At 50.2% G+C, this 17,192-nt stretch overlaps 1 protein-coding gene across 1 annotated transcript in view; it reads left to right on the forward strand.

The window, feature by feature from the left end:
- The window catches only part of meis1a (Meis homeobox 1 a), a 31,381-nt gene extending 16,268 nt beyond the window's left edge, over nt 1-15,113 (forward strand). Inside the window, exons 10-14 of the mRNA XM_046376113.1 lie at nt 7,523-7,599; nt 10,633-10,691; nt 11,914-12,003; nt 12,620-12,734; nt 14,499-15,113. Of these exons, the coding sequence (XP_046232069.1) occupies nt 7,523-7,599; nt 10,633-10,691; nt 11,914-12,003; nt 12,620-12,678 (285 nt within the window). The 3' untranslated portion in view covers nt 12,679-12,734; nt 14,499-15,113. The remainder of the gene's footprint in view (nt 1-7,522; nt 7,600-10,632; nt 10,692-11,913; nt 12,004-12,619; nt 12,735-14,498) is intronic.
- The last annotated feature ends 2,079 nt before the right edge of the window (nt 15,114-17,192 follow it).

The raw sequence follows: 17,192 nt of genomic DNA on the forward strand, positions 1-17,192 counted from the left end.
AGACAGCAGTGATGCGAAGAATTTTAATCGCCGCACGGGAATAAAATGGCAGGAAGTTGTTTGCTCATGGCTCACTTGTCAGTTTCCCCAGTCGTGCTCATAATGCCTCAGAATCCATCGGCGCTGAGAGCAGAAGTAAAACAACAAAGCTTCGTCTTGTGGGCGGCGTTCGCAGGGTCACAGTCTCTGCGTCCGAGTCAGCGGTGCGAGCTCGGCTTCGTTCGTGACGTCATCCAGTTGGAACAGTTTGGACTTTGACCGGGTCGAAAACATTTTGCTGTTACCCTCGAAAAATAAAAATAATGTATGATCATCAGTTACTATGAAGCTCGTCACGTAACCAAAGACATCTGTGAGGTTTGACTGAACTTCCACCAACCGCTGACGAAGATCGAGTCCCGGCGCTCGGGTGAAGCAGTCGTCATGGCGTGACAGGGTGTGTTTCCACAGGCTGTGTCTTTCTGTTTATCAGCACAAACACTCAACTCCTCAAAAGAGAAATTTGATTTTGTTTTACGAGCTGAAATGAATCGGACACCAGCTCGGTGCTGAAAATCCCAGTCGTGACTGACTCACGGGTTTGGCTGAGCCAAACACCCCCACCACCTCCGCCTCCACCACAGCCACACACTCCTCCCATTCCCCCTGCCGGCCTCCAAACATGGAGGGGCTAAATCGGTCCCTGCCCGGCGGGGTTTCGGGGCCGCTGCCAGGACTCCGAGCTGAACCTGGAGGACAGCGAGTCCTGCAGCAGATGGGAGGTGAGAAGAGCGATGGCAGGAGGAGGAAACGCTGGCACCTGAGGGAGGGAGAGGAGGGGAGAAGGTTGTGTGAAGGGTAACAGGACATGCGGCACAAAGCAGAGAAAAACCCGCGGCGGCCATCTTCACTCATTGGTTTTGCGGTCAACGATGCGTTCAGAGGACAACAAAAAAATGAGTCAGTCCGGTCTCAAGCACCAACACGCCGAGTCGCTTCACGTGTTATCACGAGCCGTTTTTTACTTTTCTTGTGTCGGGTCAGGCGTGAATGTCATGCAGTGAGAAAGGTGGGCACACGGAGGAGGCGGGGCTTCTGGACAGGTCGAACAGACGCTGGACTTTCACCCAGCAGACGAGTGTTTGAGTCCACCTGAAAACAAAAGTCAGCGTGACGTCCGTAAGGCTAACAGCACATTTAGCTGCTCGACTTTTACTTTTACTTGTTTTAGCGCTGTGTGTGTGTGTGTGTGTGTGTGTGTGTGTGTGTGTGTGTGTGTGTGCGTGTGTGTGTGTGTGTGTGTGTGTGTGTGCGCGCGCGTGTGTGTGTGTGTGTGCGTGTGTGTGTGTGTGTGTGTGTGTGTGTGTGTGTGTGTGTGTGTGTGTGTACATTAATAGAAAATCATATTAATTCTTTGGAGCTGACAGCCTGTTTTTGTTCAGTTCTGCAGTTGGACCCTTTATTTTAATTCTCTCTTTATATGATTTAATCCCGGTGGACCTGGTCACCACGGTAACGCAGAGCATTCACAAGCACTCACACAAACGCTGTGGAAGCAACTTGGGGAAAAATGAGTAATTCAGAAAAAGGTTTTGTTTAAATACATTTTACTTTATAATCCTGCTGCATTTTTAATCATCACAACAACACAGCTGAGCTCTGAGTGTGTGTGTGTGTGTGCTTTTGTGTGTGCGTGTGTGTCCGTGTGCACGCGCCTGTGTGTGTGTGTGTGTGTGTGTGTGTGTGTGTGTGCACGCGCCTGTGTGTGTGTGTGTGCGTGTGTGTGTGCGTGTGTGTGTGTGTGTGTGTGTGTGCTGCCTCCCCTGAAGTTAAACACAAAATCCAGCAGCCTCCTCTGAGCCACAGCTCATAAAAGCCGAGCCACAAGCCGACATGCTGTTGACACCACACACACACACACACACACACACACACACACACACACACACACCCTGCTCTGTCACGTCTTTATCCAGGGTTTCATGTAGTGTGTAAAGGCGTCCTCGTCCCCGCTGATGTTAATTGGTGTGTAGTTGACCTTAAATGACTCGTTCACAGACGCGAGCTCGTGCAGGTGGCGGAAGCTTCGCGTTCGCCGCCATTTGTTTACAGTCCAACTCATTAAAGAGCTGCTTTGGCTTACAAATTACACGTGCGACTCCATCGAAGCAGCTGGAACAACTTTGCACGTCCAAGTGCTTCTCAGCACGCCGACGACCGAGCGCCACAATTTGCAAAATAAAAAAAAACGACCAAAAAACCTCCAGCGTCGGAACGAAGAGGCGACAGAAACGAACCCCAAACTTCAAAGCGAGCGCCACAATTACAGAGAGGGGCTTCACCCCGCTCGCCTGTCGGCCCGGCTGAGGAATGGGCCTCCTGAGCCGAGCGGGACACATGAGTTAGCAGGAAGCCCCGGCGCTGACCTCGCCACCCCCTGCCCTCCAACCATCAGGGGTCAGAGGGCACCGGGACACCTCCACCCATCCATCAGCGGCTGTTTACAGCCACAGAGCTGCAGATGTGGGTGACGGCGAGGCCACGGCGACCCACAGGCACCGACACGTGTTCCCCCGCCTGCCGCCACCCAGAGGTACAGCCTCCGCCCCCACCTCACCAGAGCCCTGAGCGTACAGGAAGTCTCGCTCTAATGACGCCATCAGACATCAAACGGCACCAATGAGAAATCACTTCGGTGTCTGTCCGTCATCACATTCGTGTTCCCTCATTACGGCTGAATCGCCGGCGCCACACGCTGCACAAATGGAGATCGTTAAACACGCTGGTGATTGTGTTTACGAACTTAAAGACCAAGCAGTTACAACATGAATGTTGTGATTTCCTCGATCGGCCGCTTTCTCTCCAGTCCTGCTAACAGATCTGTGAGACATGAGTGTTTGATGTGAGCAGGACGGGACGGAAACCCCGGGAACAGTTTCAGGACCCCATCTCCTGTGATCAGAAGGTCGTTTTAAAGAACGCTTCGGTCCACGCGGTCGCGTACGTGACGTCGTCTCCTTTGACCCTTGCTGGAGTCCGTCCAACACGCCAGCGGAGCGACTCGCCTTCCGCTCGGCTGCAGCTGCCAACATGGCCGACTTTTCCCGTGTGCCAGGCTGACGGCCATGTTGGCGTGTGCAGTTCACTGAGCGGCTCTTTATTATTTAGACGACAAACATCACAGGCGTAATTCATGGCACAGTTGAGATGCAAAAGGAGGTGCAGGACTCTGAAGTACTGGACCCATCAGTGGCAGTACGTTATAAAGTAACAGAGGCTTGAGTCAGACCTGATCAGGGAGTTGACTCGCTGATTTGTAGTTGACTTGTAGTTTGGTGAGCTGACCAGTAAAGTGGTGCTGCTGATCAATAACCAGTCCTTATCAATAATAAGCTTGCTGGACGAAGACGCGTCCTTCAGATGGTCACGAGACAGCAGAGAGAAACACTTCCTGTCACTGATATTCTCAGTTTAGTGTTGAAATCCCGTGTTGCTTGTGCGTCGCCCGGCGGCTCTTCCTGTCGCCGTGGGAACGACTGTGGTCACAAGCAGACTTTAAAATGCAAATTAAATTTGAGAAACACGACTCGTTTTGACGACTTCTTCTCAGAGCGGAAGACAAAGTCCAGCCGTCGGGACTGCGGCTGCTCTAATCAGACCCACCGCTCGCCGTGGCGTCCGGCCCTCTCTGGCTTTGGTTAAAAATAAAGGCCTGTGTGACGAGCGTGAGGACGGCGGCTCTGCGGCTCCCTCAGCCCGCAGTGAAAACATCATCCATTACCTCTGTGACAGGCCCCCCAGGGACTCCAGGGCCCGGCTCTCTGTGGGGGTCGCCTTTATCGACCTCTCACCCCCCAGCACACACACACACACACACACACACACACACAGATGTGCAGCATGTGGTCACATACATCACGCAGCAGCCTTTCTTCCCTGACAGCGTAAATGAGCGTCCGTCAGATAATGAAGCGAGGAGGCCATCAGACGGCAGATGGAGGGAAAGACTCGAGCTGAAACAGGCGCCGTTTAAAGACGCCTTCAGCGCCGAACACCGATAAACAGCAATAAACGCCAATCCGGTTTCCAGTAACAACCCGCAGCTTCTTCCTGTCGATAAATGCTGTCTGATCGATTCTTTTGTTTTACATTTGATCAATCAAACTGAACTGAATCACATCAGAGGCCAACGACTGGGAGCTCACACACACACACACACTCACACTCACACACACACTGACACACACACTGACACACACACACTCACTCACTCACACACTGACATGTCACACACACACACACACACACTCACACACACACACTCACACACTGACACACTCACACACACACACACACACACACTCACACACAGGTGACACACTCAGGTTTACAGGAACACTAAACAACAACACCTCCCACATCACAGCATGAAATTGTGTGTGCTTTGAGATGCATTCAGTGTGTGTGTGTCAGTGTGTGAGTGTGTGTGTGTGTGTGTGTGTGTGTGTGTGTGTGTGTGTGCATGTGTGTGTGTGAGAGAGGTCAGTAAAGTCATTCAATTCTGCTTCACATCTTTAACCTCCAAAGCAGCTACAGAAGTTACGTTCAGAGGTTTTACAAACAAATCGCGTTGCGTGTCAGCTACCAGTTCGCATCCTGGTCCAAAGGATACATTCATGGGCACAGCTTGTTTCAGAACTTTGGTTACACAGCGTAACCCCAGATTCTGAGAGTATAGGCGTGGCCTTCTAAGAGCTGTGGCTCTTGGTTCGGCTCCAGAAGACGGATCTAATCCAGGAAGCCAGACGAACCTTTTCTTCATTCTTTATCTCATGTGGGTGTAGACCTTCTAGTGTGTTAGCAAAACTGTGAATGGAAAATTTGAATCCTGTAACGCACCGAAGAGGAGTTCAGATCGGCTCCTCCTTCACAGTGAGACGGGCAATAAAACAGATCCCAGACCAGCCTGGCCAGTTTGGTGTTGGTCCAGGTTGTGAGGCGGTCTGAGCTGCCGCTCCCTGCTAACAGGATTATAATTTCATAATGAGCAGGTGGCTTTAGATTAAAACCCAGAGTGGAAACTCTGAAATTAGACTGGGAGGTGGACCAGGAGGTGGGCCAGCCCTGAACCACTCACCATGTGTTTTTACTCTCGCTTCGTTTGGTGGAGGGAAGGATTCTCCTGCTGGAAAGATGGAGTGATGAGCTGCTGAGGATGTTCCTGATGTGATGACAGACAAATCTGTTGCTCCACCAAGTGTGTGCGTTCACTCGCTTCGTCTCCTCTCCATGAATCAGCAAGACAATCAAAGGAACAGTTCACCCAAAAATGAAAATTCAGACATCATCTCCTCACGTCCTCACGCTGATGGAAAGTCCAGTGAAGTTTCTTAGGATGTGAATCATTTGTGTTACTTACAGCTTTTATTTGGTGCACATGCACGTCTTTTCAAATCAGTTTGTCGTCTTCTGGGGACTCGGATTACGCAGGACGAGCTGTATTTTGTGTTTTTCTCTTGTTGTTTCATGACAGAGTTTTCATTTTTGTGTGAACTGTTCCTTTAAGGCTGGAACGACCTCATGATTATCGCTCTTGTGGCAGATTAGATGCAGTTTAGGCCAATTACCTGCTATCAGATCCTGGGAAAAGAGGGAGGGACGGTCGGGGCGGAGAACAGAAGACATCAGAGACTTTCCGTCCTCACCACAGACAGATGTGGTGAGTCCTCTGGTGGCGGCCCGAGGCTGTTTGATTGGCTGCTGCATTCTTAAACAGCGCTCGGCGTAAAACGAGGAGGAGGCGATGACTGGTGGCGTCTCCTCACGTCCCACTTCCTTATGCTGATGTCTTCTTTCTTGTCTTCCGTCTTCCACACGCCGGCTCAGCTGAGGGCAAACGAGTTGCAGTGAAAGTACTGTAGTACAGCATGAGGTACTTTGGCTCTGTGTAGCTCTGAAGTAAAGGAATAAAGAGGACTTTGTTATTTCTGGGCCTCACATGTACAAACTGTGGTTTCAGTTTGTCATCACGAGTATTTAAAGTAACACGAAGACTCACGAGTCAAAGTCCTGCGCTCGAAACGTCCTCCCGCTAAAAGGTTTTAGTTTCTTTCAGCAGTAAAATGTTTGGTGAAAGTGCTGCCTATGTGGGTCAGCGTCGAGCCGCCGAGGATCCGCAGCAGCTGGTTTCAGTCAGCACATGAAGAAGCTCCTGCGCTGTCAGCTGTTGTACAGGACTGATTGTTCGCAGCGCTGCTGAACGCTGCTGAACGCTGCTGAACCTCATGAAGATGCCTTCACTGTTTTCTTCCTCATTCGTACCCAACCTGTGTCCAACCTCATGGAAACCCAGCCTGTCTCAAACTGGGGCATGGACCCCATGAGGGCACATGGAGGACCAGGACAAACACACGGAGTGAAACAAATTTAAACGAATCTGATTCACGTAGAGAAAATGAACAAGAGCTGCTGATGCTGATGTGTTGACTCAAAGTATCAAAGATACTTTTCCTTATTAATGACCTCTCCTGTGGTTCTTACTTAGGGGGCATAAAGAAAATGGCTCTGCTGAGTGCGCACACACTCTTATACCCTCCTTTGCTTTGTGTGTTAGGGTTTTGGCTTCAGAGAGGACAGGCTCAGGTAAACTGTTAATAAGGTCTTCCGAATCCAAAACACGAAGGCAAACTCGTGTCCAAACATGGAGGTGAACCTGAACAAGGTCAACAAAATTAGGCTTCTCAAAACAAAAAGTGAGCCTGACAAGATACCACTGGAGTAGACGGTACAATCAGGCCAGAGTGGAGGACAGTCGGTCTGAAATGTCCACGGGCAGTGAGCAGTGATTGGAGGCACATGAGGAACAGGTGTGCAGGCAGGTGACGCACGAAGACAGAACCCGAACACCTCAAGATCCTCACCCTAACTCTGTGCACTGGGGCACAGTCATGCTGGAATAGAAAAGGGCCTTCAACAAACTGTTGCCACAAAGTTGGAAGCATAGCATTGTCCAAAATGTCTTGGTATGCTGAAGCATTAAGATTTCCCTTCACTGGAAGTCAGGGGCCGAGCCCAAACCCTGAGGAACAGGTCCATGATGTCTGTTCAGATCAGTACATACACTCATATACACTAACAAACATGAAAGATATACACTGCAGTCACACACACTCACACACACTCCGAGGATGGAGCTGTTGTTTAGAGCTGCCTCTAAACAAGCCTGAACGACCCTCAAAACACACACACACACACACACACACACACACACACATGCACACACACACACACACTCACACACACACACACTACCTCATTATCAGGACTCTCTCCCCACTTGGCTTCCCTGTCTAATTGGCCCTCCATTTCTTCCCATTAATTATGCTCCATTTCATACTCCCTCGTTGAGCTGAGTCCCGCCTCCTTCTTTAGCGCTAATTAGCAGCTCTGAGGCTCACACTGACAAGAAGAAGGCGAAGAAGAAGAGAGAACCTTGTGGTGTGTCACAGCATGCTAACGTCTGTGTGTTTTTGTCCCCGTGCAGCACCCGTACCCGTCAGAGGAGCAGAAGAAGCAGCTGGCTCAGGACACGGGCCTCACCATCCTGCAGGTCAACAACTGGTGAGTGGCGACTTCACGTCAGGTGCTTTGTGTCGGGCCCCCCGGAGGCAGCCTGAAGCTGGTGATCCACATGAGGTCCTGTGGGGTCTCCAGACATCCCCCAGTCGCAGCTCCACAGGGCAGGAGGAGGTTCACTGGGGACTTAATTGGATGTTGGCGGGTGGAGGTGTGGAGGCAGAGACCTGTGGGAGGTTTCCTGCTGTCTCTCCTGTTTACTGACACACAAACGGAAACGTCAGCATGTTTCGCTGCCGGTTAACTTCACGACGCGTCACGCGACTTGAGCAGCGCCGACGCCGCTCAGATGTCCACTGATCACGTGATGCGTGTTCATGCTTGGGAGCACACAGCCACGTGTGAGTCAGTCAGTGTGACAGGTGGACGCGGGGGTTGTGAACATTTCCATGTATTTTGCATCAAGAGCTCAGCTGCAGACGTGTTTTATATGGCGGCTCCATTCGGCGATTTCCTGTCATTTGAATCTCAGCGGGGAAGCCGAGAGCTTCGCCCTGAGAGGCTTCAGACACGCTCGCCGTGTCGCGTCGTCACGTTTCGTCACACACACGTCAGAGTTAACCTTCGAGTGCTGTGGGATGTCTGGACCCTGAAGCTGATCGTCTGACCTGCTGTTTGGCCGTTGCCATGGTAACGCCTCACAAGCAGCTCGCAGAGTTTCCCCCAGTTGCGCTGACTCAGCTAGACTCACTAACGGGACGGCGAGTGGAGGCGAAGGAGGTGGTTTGATGCAAGTGTGTGTGTGTGTGTGTGTGTGTGTGTGTGTGTGAGTGTGTGTGTGAGAGTGTGTGTGTGTTTACATGTATGAAACATACAATTTACATGTGACTCCTTCTCCTCATTTCCTTCCTCTCCTCCTTGTTTCCTTTCTTCATCTCTTGGTTCAGTTAATTTCCTCCTCCACTCTCGACTCCTTGTTTCCTCTCCTTCTCTCCTCCTCTTGGTGCTCCCCTCATCTTTTCTCCGCATCCTTTAATCTTTTTTCTCTCGTCCTCGTCTTTCATTTCATCTCTTCTTCTTCTCCTCCTTTTCCTCCTCCTTCTCCTCACTGTTTTCCTGTTCAGAGTGTGTGTGTGTGTGTGTGTGTGTGTGTGTGTGTGGTGGGGCAGTTGGTGTAAATGGCATTTTCATGGCAAACAGCTGGACCAGTTTATTTAAACACACCCGTTGTGGAGGGGTGAAGAGGTGGGGGAGGAGGGGGAGGACGGGGGAGTACTGACCTGGGAATGACACCCGGGGTGGGTGGGGCTTCACAACTGTTTTTCAAGCTGTGTGTGTGTGCGTGTGTGCGTGTGTGTGTGTGTGTAGCTGCTTTGTTTAAACCATCAGTCAGTGTGTGTGACAGTGCAGTGAGGGGTGTGAGTCCAATCAGCAAAATGTACTCGAAGTATTCAAAGTACCACTACTGCAGTAAACTGTCCCCGCTGACTGAGACGCTGACGTGAGCGCGACGTGTCTCCATGTTGGTGGTTTTATCAGCTGGTAGTGCAGGGCTGACGTTAAACCAGGACCCCCCGTGGGTCCGCATGGAGCGGGACGTGAACCTCTTCCCCGACTGAGCCGAGACCCAGAGACCCGCAGACCCTCAGCGTTTGGTTACGTTACGTCCTGTTGGAGCTGAAGCAGATCCTTCTTTACTCTGCTCTAAAAGTTCATCCTCACCTCCATATCTCACCCTTCCTCCTCCTCCTCCTCCTCCTCCTCCTCCTCCTCCTCCTGCTTGCTCTTTTCTTACTCCATGAAAAGGCTGCTATGGCTTTTGTTTTCCTGAAAAGGAAGCAGGGTCGTCCCCCGCGGGTCTTTTTTCTTTGCTCCCTCTCCTCCCTTTTCTTTTTCCAAACAAGTTGAAATGGAACCATCCCACCCGGGGGTGAGGAGGTGGGGTGAGGGCGGGGAGGTGGTTTGTAGGGGACATAAATCAAGTGGGAAACCACAGAGCTTTCACTGCGGGGCGGGTCAGGAGGGGTCGACAGGCTCAGGAGGCTTTAAGCTGAGGAAGAGCAGAGCGCTCCTCTGCAGAGGGGGGCGGCGGGGGGAATACGAGGAGTTAAAGGGGGGCGGGGGGGTCACAGAAGGTGTCGGGTCAGAGGTCACGCATACCAGGATGATGGCTTTCAAGAGTGTACTTATGAGGGGACGTGTGTGGACGCACTGCTGCTGCTCACTGTATGAAGCCTGCAGCAACACACCTGAGTTACCTGTGCAGCAGCAACAGCAGTAACAGTGTGACTAAACTAATAATGTTTCCACCATGTTGGCTGCTTCTTCTGTACAGCTCTGGTTTTCTGTCAGCTAGCAGATGACTGCTGGGCGAACTGCAGCCAAGTGACAACAAGCTTAATTTGATTTGATTTGGCAAATTAAAATGAAGAAGAACTGAACCTGAACGGTCTTAGCTGCTGACTTTGGGCTAACTGAAACTGAACTGATGTCTAAGGTGCACTACACAGACAAAAGTATTGGGACAGCTGCCCTTCACACCAACAGGGACTGTAATGACGTCTCATTGTAAACACACAGACAGCTTTGCAGCTCTAACAGCTTCCACTCTTCTGTGAAGGCTTTCCACAACATGTTGGAGTGTTTCTGTGGGAATTTGTGCCCATTCATGCAGTAGAGCATTTGTGAGGTCACACACTGATGTTGGACCAAAAGGCCTGGCTCACATCTCAAAGTTGGAAGCATAGCATTGTCCAAAATGTCTTGGTATGCTGAAGATTAAGATTTCCCTTCACTGGAAGTCAGGGGCCGAGCCCAAACCCTGAGGAACAGGCCCATACCAATACTTCTGTCTATATAGTGTAATAATTAGAGCAATAATAATAATGATGATGATGTTGATGATGATGAGTGAGATGAGGAGTTTGATGTCCTGCGGTGAATCTGTGTTTGCTTTCTGAAGTTTCCCTGCAGCTTTAGAGACAACAGGTTGAGATCCCACATTGTTGGACCATGTCATCCATGTCTAAAACTGTCCTTCCCTCCGTCTCCTCCCTCCTCCTGTTTCTCCTTCCTCAGGTTCATCAACGCGAGGCGGCGGATCGTGCAGCCCATGATCGACCAGTCCAACAGAGCAGGTGATTTTACACCTCTAATATTTCACTTTTGATTGAAATGTGATTCCTGACTTGGTTGAGGATGAAGATCCCTGCAGCCGCTGCAGCTGAAGGGAGTCCAGAACAGAAAAGTGTGCTGCTGGGTCCAATCCGAGTGTTCAGAAGTGAAAGACGTGCTGACGTTTAGCGGAGACCTGATGAAGACTTACGGTATCCTGGTTTCTCCAGACGGGTTTAGTTTGTCAAACATGAGTGAAGGTTCGTTCAGATTTCTGAAAACAGGATATGATGTCGTTGTACGCACGAAAACCTGCTTGAGCTGCTGATGTGCGTGTAAACACACCGGAGAAAGCGACCGGAGTTCGAGTTGCCTCCAGTTTACTGAGTCTTTTGCTCTCTCGGCTCCTCGCTGTGTTAAAACGAGCTGAGAGGCTTAAACTCCGGGACCGAATGGCCTCTAAACCTCAGCAGGATTAGCTGCAGACAAAGACGCTAATCGCTTTGACTGACCACTCCAATGAACATTTTAACCTGGGATTAAAACAAATAGGAGCCCGGCTAAAGCGGGGCTAAAGTACTGCTAGCCTTTTGGCCCCTGAGCTTTGTTAGCATTAACCCCGGGCCTGACTTCCACACAAAAGCTCCGATACACTGCTGAATGGGAAACTGTTAGAGGCTTGAAGCCTGGGAATGTGAGCACGCAGACTGAGACCCTTCAGATCAAACTGTATTAAGCTAATTTCCCCACGAGGCTGAACACATTTCATTTCAAGTCATCTCATCAGAGATTAATGACCTCCTCCTCCTTCCTCCAAACTTCACATCCAAAAAGGAAAGTAAACTACATCATAAATAAGTCTGCAGAAAACCCTGGTGTACTTAAACACAACATAACTGCTGCTCTCACATCCCACCATATCAAATGCTGGAAAATCAAACAACATACTGATGATTCAGATACTTTGAGTCATTTGAGCTGTTGGGATATTAAAGTGTCCTGAAGAGTCACCAAATCATAATTCATCCTCTGGGGAGCAGGAATATGGACTGAGTGGGACTGACGCTGACATCCTCAGGTCTGAACACTAACGAGAGGAGCTGTGGGACAGACAGCAGCTGTCCGAACGTCCTCCTCCTCCTCCTCCTCCTCCTCCTCACAGTGTGAATGTGAGCGTGATGTCATCACTGTGGGACAGCAGGCAGCGAGATAATTAAAAAGAGTAATCTCCCCTCGTGTCCGCAGTGAGCCAGGCAGGCCCGTACGGCCCAGATGGTCAGCCAATGGGAGGCTTTGTTATGGACGGACAGACACACATGGGAATCAGACCACCTGGTAAACACACACACACACACACACACGCGCATGCACACACACAACAACAACAGCAACAAATCTCATAATCTCGTATTGTGTAAGTGTGATGTAGTTTTAATGCTGCTTTTCTGGCAAATGGGATCATTTTAATGCTGTTTATTTAGAGAATATCTGAGAGAATCATCAAAGTCTTCAATAAAAGTAAAAGTTTATGGCTGCGTTGACCGTCCCACGAGGCTGTGATGATCATTACACACCGCAGGACAGTCGTGTTGTCGTGCCAATCGATGAAAGATTCACAGTTTTTGGCCAAAGAAACGCACTCACTTTAGCATTTTAGCATTTTAGCATTCCAGTGTGGAATCTGGAGATTTTGACCCTTTGGTGGTGTTTGCTAAAAGTATAGCAGTCATCCAGGGTTCATCCTCTGGGGGCCTTGAACGCACCACAGTTTATGGATACCCGTTCCCTCTGAACCAACGTGTGAGACCACCTGATGTGAATGTGACCAGAACAGCCTCGTTTACCTCCGCTCAGATGCAGCCTCCTCCATGAGATCATCATGTGTTTGCAACATCACTCAGCTGTGTGTGTGTGTGTGTGTGTGTGTGTGTGTGTCCGTCCTGTGTTGCAGCTCCTATGGGTGGTGTGGGGATGGGGATGGGTGTGGACGGACAGTGGCACTACATGTAGCACCAACACCACCACCCTGCAGCCAGAGGACCGGCCCAGTGTCCCGGGAAACCACCGTGAGTAACACCAGACTGATGTCTAAAGGGCCAGTTCAAAGATTATTACTGCTTACTTCCTGTGGGGTCGAGCAGAGTCTGCGATGCGTGTGTCTCTGACATCTGAGTCTGATGTGGGTTTAGTTTGCACATTTCTTTCCTGTTGGTCTGGATGATCAGATTTCATTTTAAGGACTTTTCGTCCATGTTGGCCTACAGGTTGAAAGAACTCTTTGATCGTGTGTCGTTCAAACCCGACCAAAGGATCCTCCACATCAGACAGAAAACGAGACGTCGAAACATCTCTGTTATCCTCTCACCAACTCCTCTCAGCTCCTCCGCGCTAATTAAATCCATTTCCATCTGATTTAAAGGTCGATTAATCCTCTGAGATCCTCTCCATATTCTGCCTAACGAGCTGATCGTTAGTGAGGGACGCACGACGCCCTCATCTCTTTATTTGATTACACGGGTCCAATTACTCCGTAAGCAGTTTTCATTATTAGGCTGGAGGGGGAAGGGGGGGCAGTGAACGCAGCACGCCGAAGGGAGATTAAGAGGATGTTAATGTGTAGAAAGGAAGTATTGAGGAGTTAGAGATGAGGCAGACGGGTGAGGGGGGGGGGGGGGTGATGACGGGGGTCAGTCAGACGGCAGCTTCACTCAGACCAAAGACAATTAAAGAGTCTTCAGAAGAAGCGTTAGGCTTTCTTCTCTCTGCCATTACTGAGATTATGGCTCTGTGGAAACAATACACCTGTCAGCTGGGATCTGAAGCAGCCACGCATGCAGCCGCAACACACACACACACACACACACACACACACACACACACACACACACACACAGCCATATGTGAGAACATGACCCCCTCCTCAGACATTTGGTCTCCCTTTTTTCCTTTTGCTATTTCTGGGAAATTGTTCCAAACTGGATCCTAAATGCTAATCGTTGACCCCTTTGACCCTCTAACAGGGTCACACTGAAAACACCTCTGAGGCGACGGACAGCCGGACAGTCCAAAATGGCTGTTCAGTTTTATCTGACCTTGTCTGTTGGAGGATAAGCTACTCCATAACAGAGACGAGGCTACGAGACACTTAAAAGACAGACATTGTTTTCAGTTAGCAATCCAGCTAGCTCGGAGGGCTATTGTGCTCAGCGAGTGTGTTAGCAGTTAGCTCACCGGCTACAGTGCTTCAGCAGCTTGTCCTGTCAGCAGTCCTCACCAAGCTTCCAGAAAGACTTTGTCATTTTGAGAGGATGTCTCACCTCTGAGGGTACGGAGAGCCAGACAGGCCAAAATGGAGGAGGCTAACGTAGCTCATTAGCTGTGTGTGTCACTGTCCAGTTTTATTTTACTCTCTTGTCGTGCCCCATAAAACAGGAACAGTTTGGAGACAGTTATGAGTCTTTTGAATGTCCTACTGTCCAGGTAGGCCCTGGACCAACCCGCTTGCTCACTGACAGAGAGCTGGTATTTCCCGCTAGCCCTGCCTGCAGTCAATGCATCACCACATTTCAAGAAGGTGACGTAGCTCGGATGAGGAGAGGCCTTTTGTAAACAGACAAACTGAATGACAGAGATGCATTTGAGAGTCCACTGTTTCCTATGCACTTCATGATTTCGTTTTGAGGCCTTCAGATAATCTTTTATTGGTCCCATAACTGGGAAATTACAAATAACAAACGAGCCACACGCAGGACTCAAACCACAGCACAGGCCCTGCTAACTGAGCTATGAACTTCAGTTTCCTGACCCGTCGCTTTCTGTTTCCTCTGCAGGACTCTATCAGCGGGTCTGAAGACCTGCAGCAGGTGTGGAGCAAGACCTCCCGTCTCCTCGCCCGTCCTCCCCTCAGCCCCACCCCTCTGGGCACCTGTATGGCCTGATAAGTGAACACCTGACAGCACCGGAGACGCTTTGTGAGCACAGCTGGAGCACAGAAACAAAGAGAACGTGGGGACAGATGGACACCCGGGAAGGAATCACAAACAGCTCGTGTGTCTTATCTGACGGACTACGGAAGCCTCGAGCGGACATTTTGACTCCAGCGCGGCGTCCCTCCCCAGCTCGCCTCCTCTCATCGCAGCTGAACACATGAAGCTGATGTCCGTGTGTCCCCAGACGTTCTTCTCAAACAGGACACGTCTGATGACATGAAGCTCTGAGAAACGTCTGGCGGGTCACCTGACCGAGCGCCGTCGAGCGCGGACTCTCCGAGGACGAGAGACGAGTCGTTTCAGGTGTTCTGCTGCTGCCTTTTGCGTAGTGTACTGTGTTTAAGGAAAAGACTGTTTCACTTTCCACACTGTGTGTGTTCTTCTTCTTTCATGGACTCCTGTCTTCCCTCAAGCCCCACAAATCTTTGAGTTTGAAAATAAAAAGTGAAGCCAGTCTGTTCCTCGCAGTGTTTTGTTGTTGACGTCTGCTGGTTTTGGTCCAAGCTCTGCACCGGTTGTGCAGGAACACCAGAGCACCTTCACTCTGCTGTAGATTCACATTTCAGGAAAGTTTCTAGTTTCACAGAAATGTGGATTTATTGTCCAGCTGGGTTCACGGGACACTTTGAGCGTTAAGATTTTATATCACCAGAGTAAATGTTGGAACTTTGCATTTCTTGGCTTCTTTACATTTTCTTTACATACGGTCCTGTGGAGACCCCCGCGTTTTCAGATCTGTTTGGGTCACGCTGGACGAGCCACATTTCATGTTGTTGTTGTTGTTACTGTTGGTGCCACAAAGACGCTACAAAATGTCCCATCGGTCTCTGAAGTGAGCTGGTCTGTTGGTCGGTTGAGGTGTCGGTCGATCCCTGCTGGTCCCTGCTGGTTTCTGCTGGTCCCTGTTGGTCCCTGCTGATCCCTGTTGGTCCCTGCTGGTCCCTGCTGGTCCCTGCCGATCCCTGGTGAACCCTGTTGGTCCCTGTTGGTTCCTGCTGGTCCCTGCTGGTTCCTGCTGGTCCCTGCCGATCCCTGGTGAACCCTGTTGGTCCCTGTTGGTTCCTGCTGGTCCCTGCTGGTTCCTGCTGGTCCCTGCCGATCCCTGGTGAACCCTGTTGGTCCCTGTTGGTTCCTGCTGGTCCCTGCTGGTTCCTGCTGGTCCCTGCCGGTCCCTGAGCCTCGGGATGAGACACACACTGTAGAAATGTAAATGCGTACAGACGTGTAGCTTACAGAAACGTTTAGTTCTGGTGACGTGAGATCAGCTCGTTCTTCAGTCAAAACTTTATTTTGCAGGTCTTCAGGATGTAACTGCTAACATGTCCTGCAATGACTTACGTGATTTGCTTGTGCTTTTGGTCTTCCCTTCAGTATTTTTGTTTTGAAGAAAGACATCAATGTGCTAATGAGCAAATGAACAAAACCAAAGCGGCTGCGATGCTCCACAGCAGATGAGACAGAACTTCATTCTCAGAGTCTGGAGGATGTATTTTAACACGTTTCCTGTGGACACTAATGGCAGTTTTCCCTCTCAGAAGTTGAGCGTCCACACAGCTGGAGCTGAACTCCCTGCACACGAGTACATGTTGCTGCTGATACTTTAAACTTCTGAGTATTTTTGCACTGCAGTGTTTCTGCGTTTACTTTGAGTCCACTAAGAACATCAACGCTGTTGGTTTTGCAGCAGGCAAAAGAAGTGAGCTATGAAATGTGCTTTTTAGCTGATATTTTCTCTGTTTTCCATCTCTGACTGCCAACATGGCAGCTCGGCTCAGCTGAGTTCAGTCCACATCGAGTCAACACGTTTGGGGGGAGAAAAGGCCAAAAAGGCTTCAGCGGAAACTAAAATTACAACTTTAATTTTGGGTGTAATTTTGAAGAGTTGCTCCGGTCTGAAGAGGAAAGACACTCCTGGAGGGGGTCTGCCAGCACCAGCTGCTGTCCAGCACGGCTTAAAGTAATCGCCGTCACTTCACGCGGCCTGCATGCAGACCTCAGGGAACTTCTCCCGTCTCGAGTCGTGCAGAGCAGCTCGCTCTGAAGCAACTCCTCTCCTGGAATTTGACTGAGGAGGAGGAGGAGGAGGAGGGCGCGATTTACGTAAATCTGCTCCAAACTCTTAAATGGAGAGATTAGTTCCCCCTCACGCTCCAGTTGGCCCCCTCAATGGATGTGTTCTCCCAATCCGCTGGGAGTTTCCTAGATACACCTCATTTCAAAGCCGGAGGCCACAGAAGAGACCTTCCATTTATCTTCCTCTTAAAATCAATTACTAATTTGGAGACGTGCTCGTACTCAGCCGAGTTTCTGACTCTGGGGGTTTTAGCGGAATTCGTTCAGATGACTTTCGTGGTCCTTTTTCAGCCAACTGGAGAAGGTTTTTTTTTCAAGCTGAAAACACGAGAGTAAAAGCAAACAGGCGTCGTCGGCGCTGCTGTGAGCTGAGTGACAGGCGGCGGCAGCTTCAAGCCCCGTGTGTGACTGCCCTCTTTAGGGGATTGTGCAAACTGCCTTCATCTCTGCTTTTAAAGCTAA

This window comes from Scatophagus argus, chromosome 2, assembly GCF_020382885.2.
Source record: "Scatophagus argus isolate fScaArg1 chromosome 2, fScaArg1.pri, whole genome shotgun sequence".
Lineage (NCBI taxonomy): Eukaryota > Metazoa > Chordata > Actinopteri > Scatophagidae > Scatophagus > Scatophagus argus.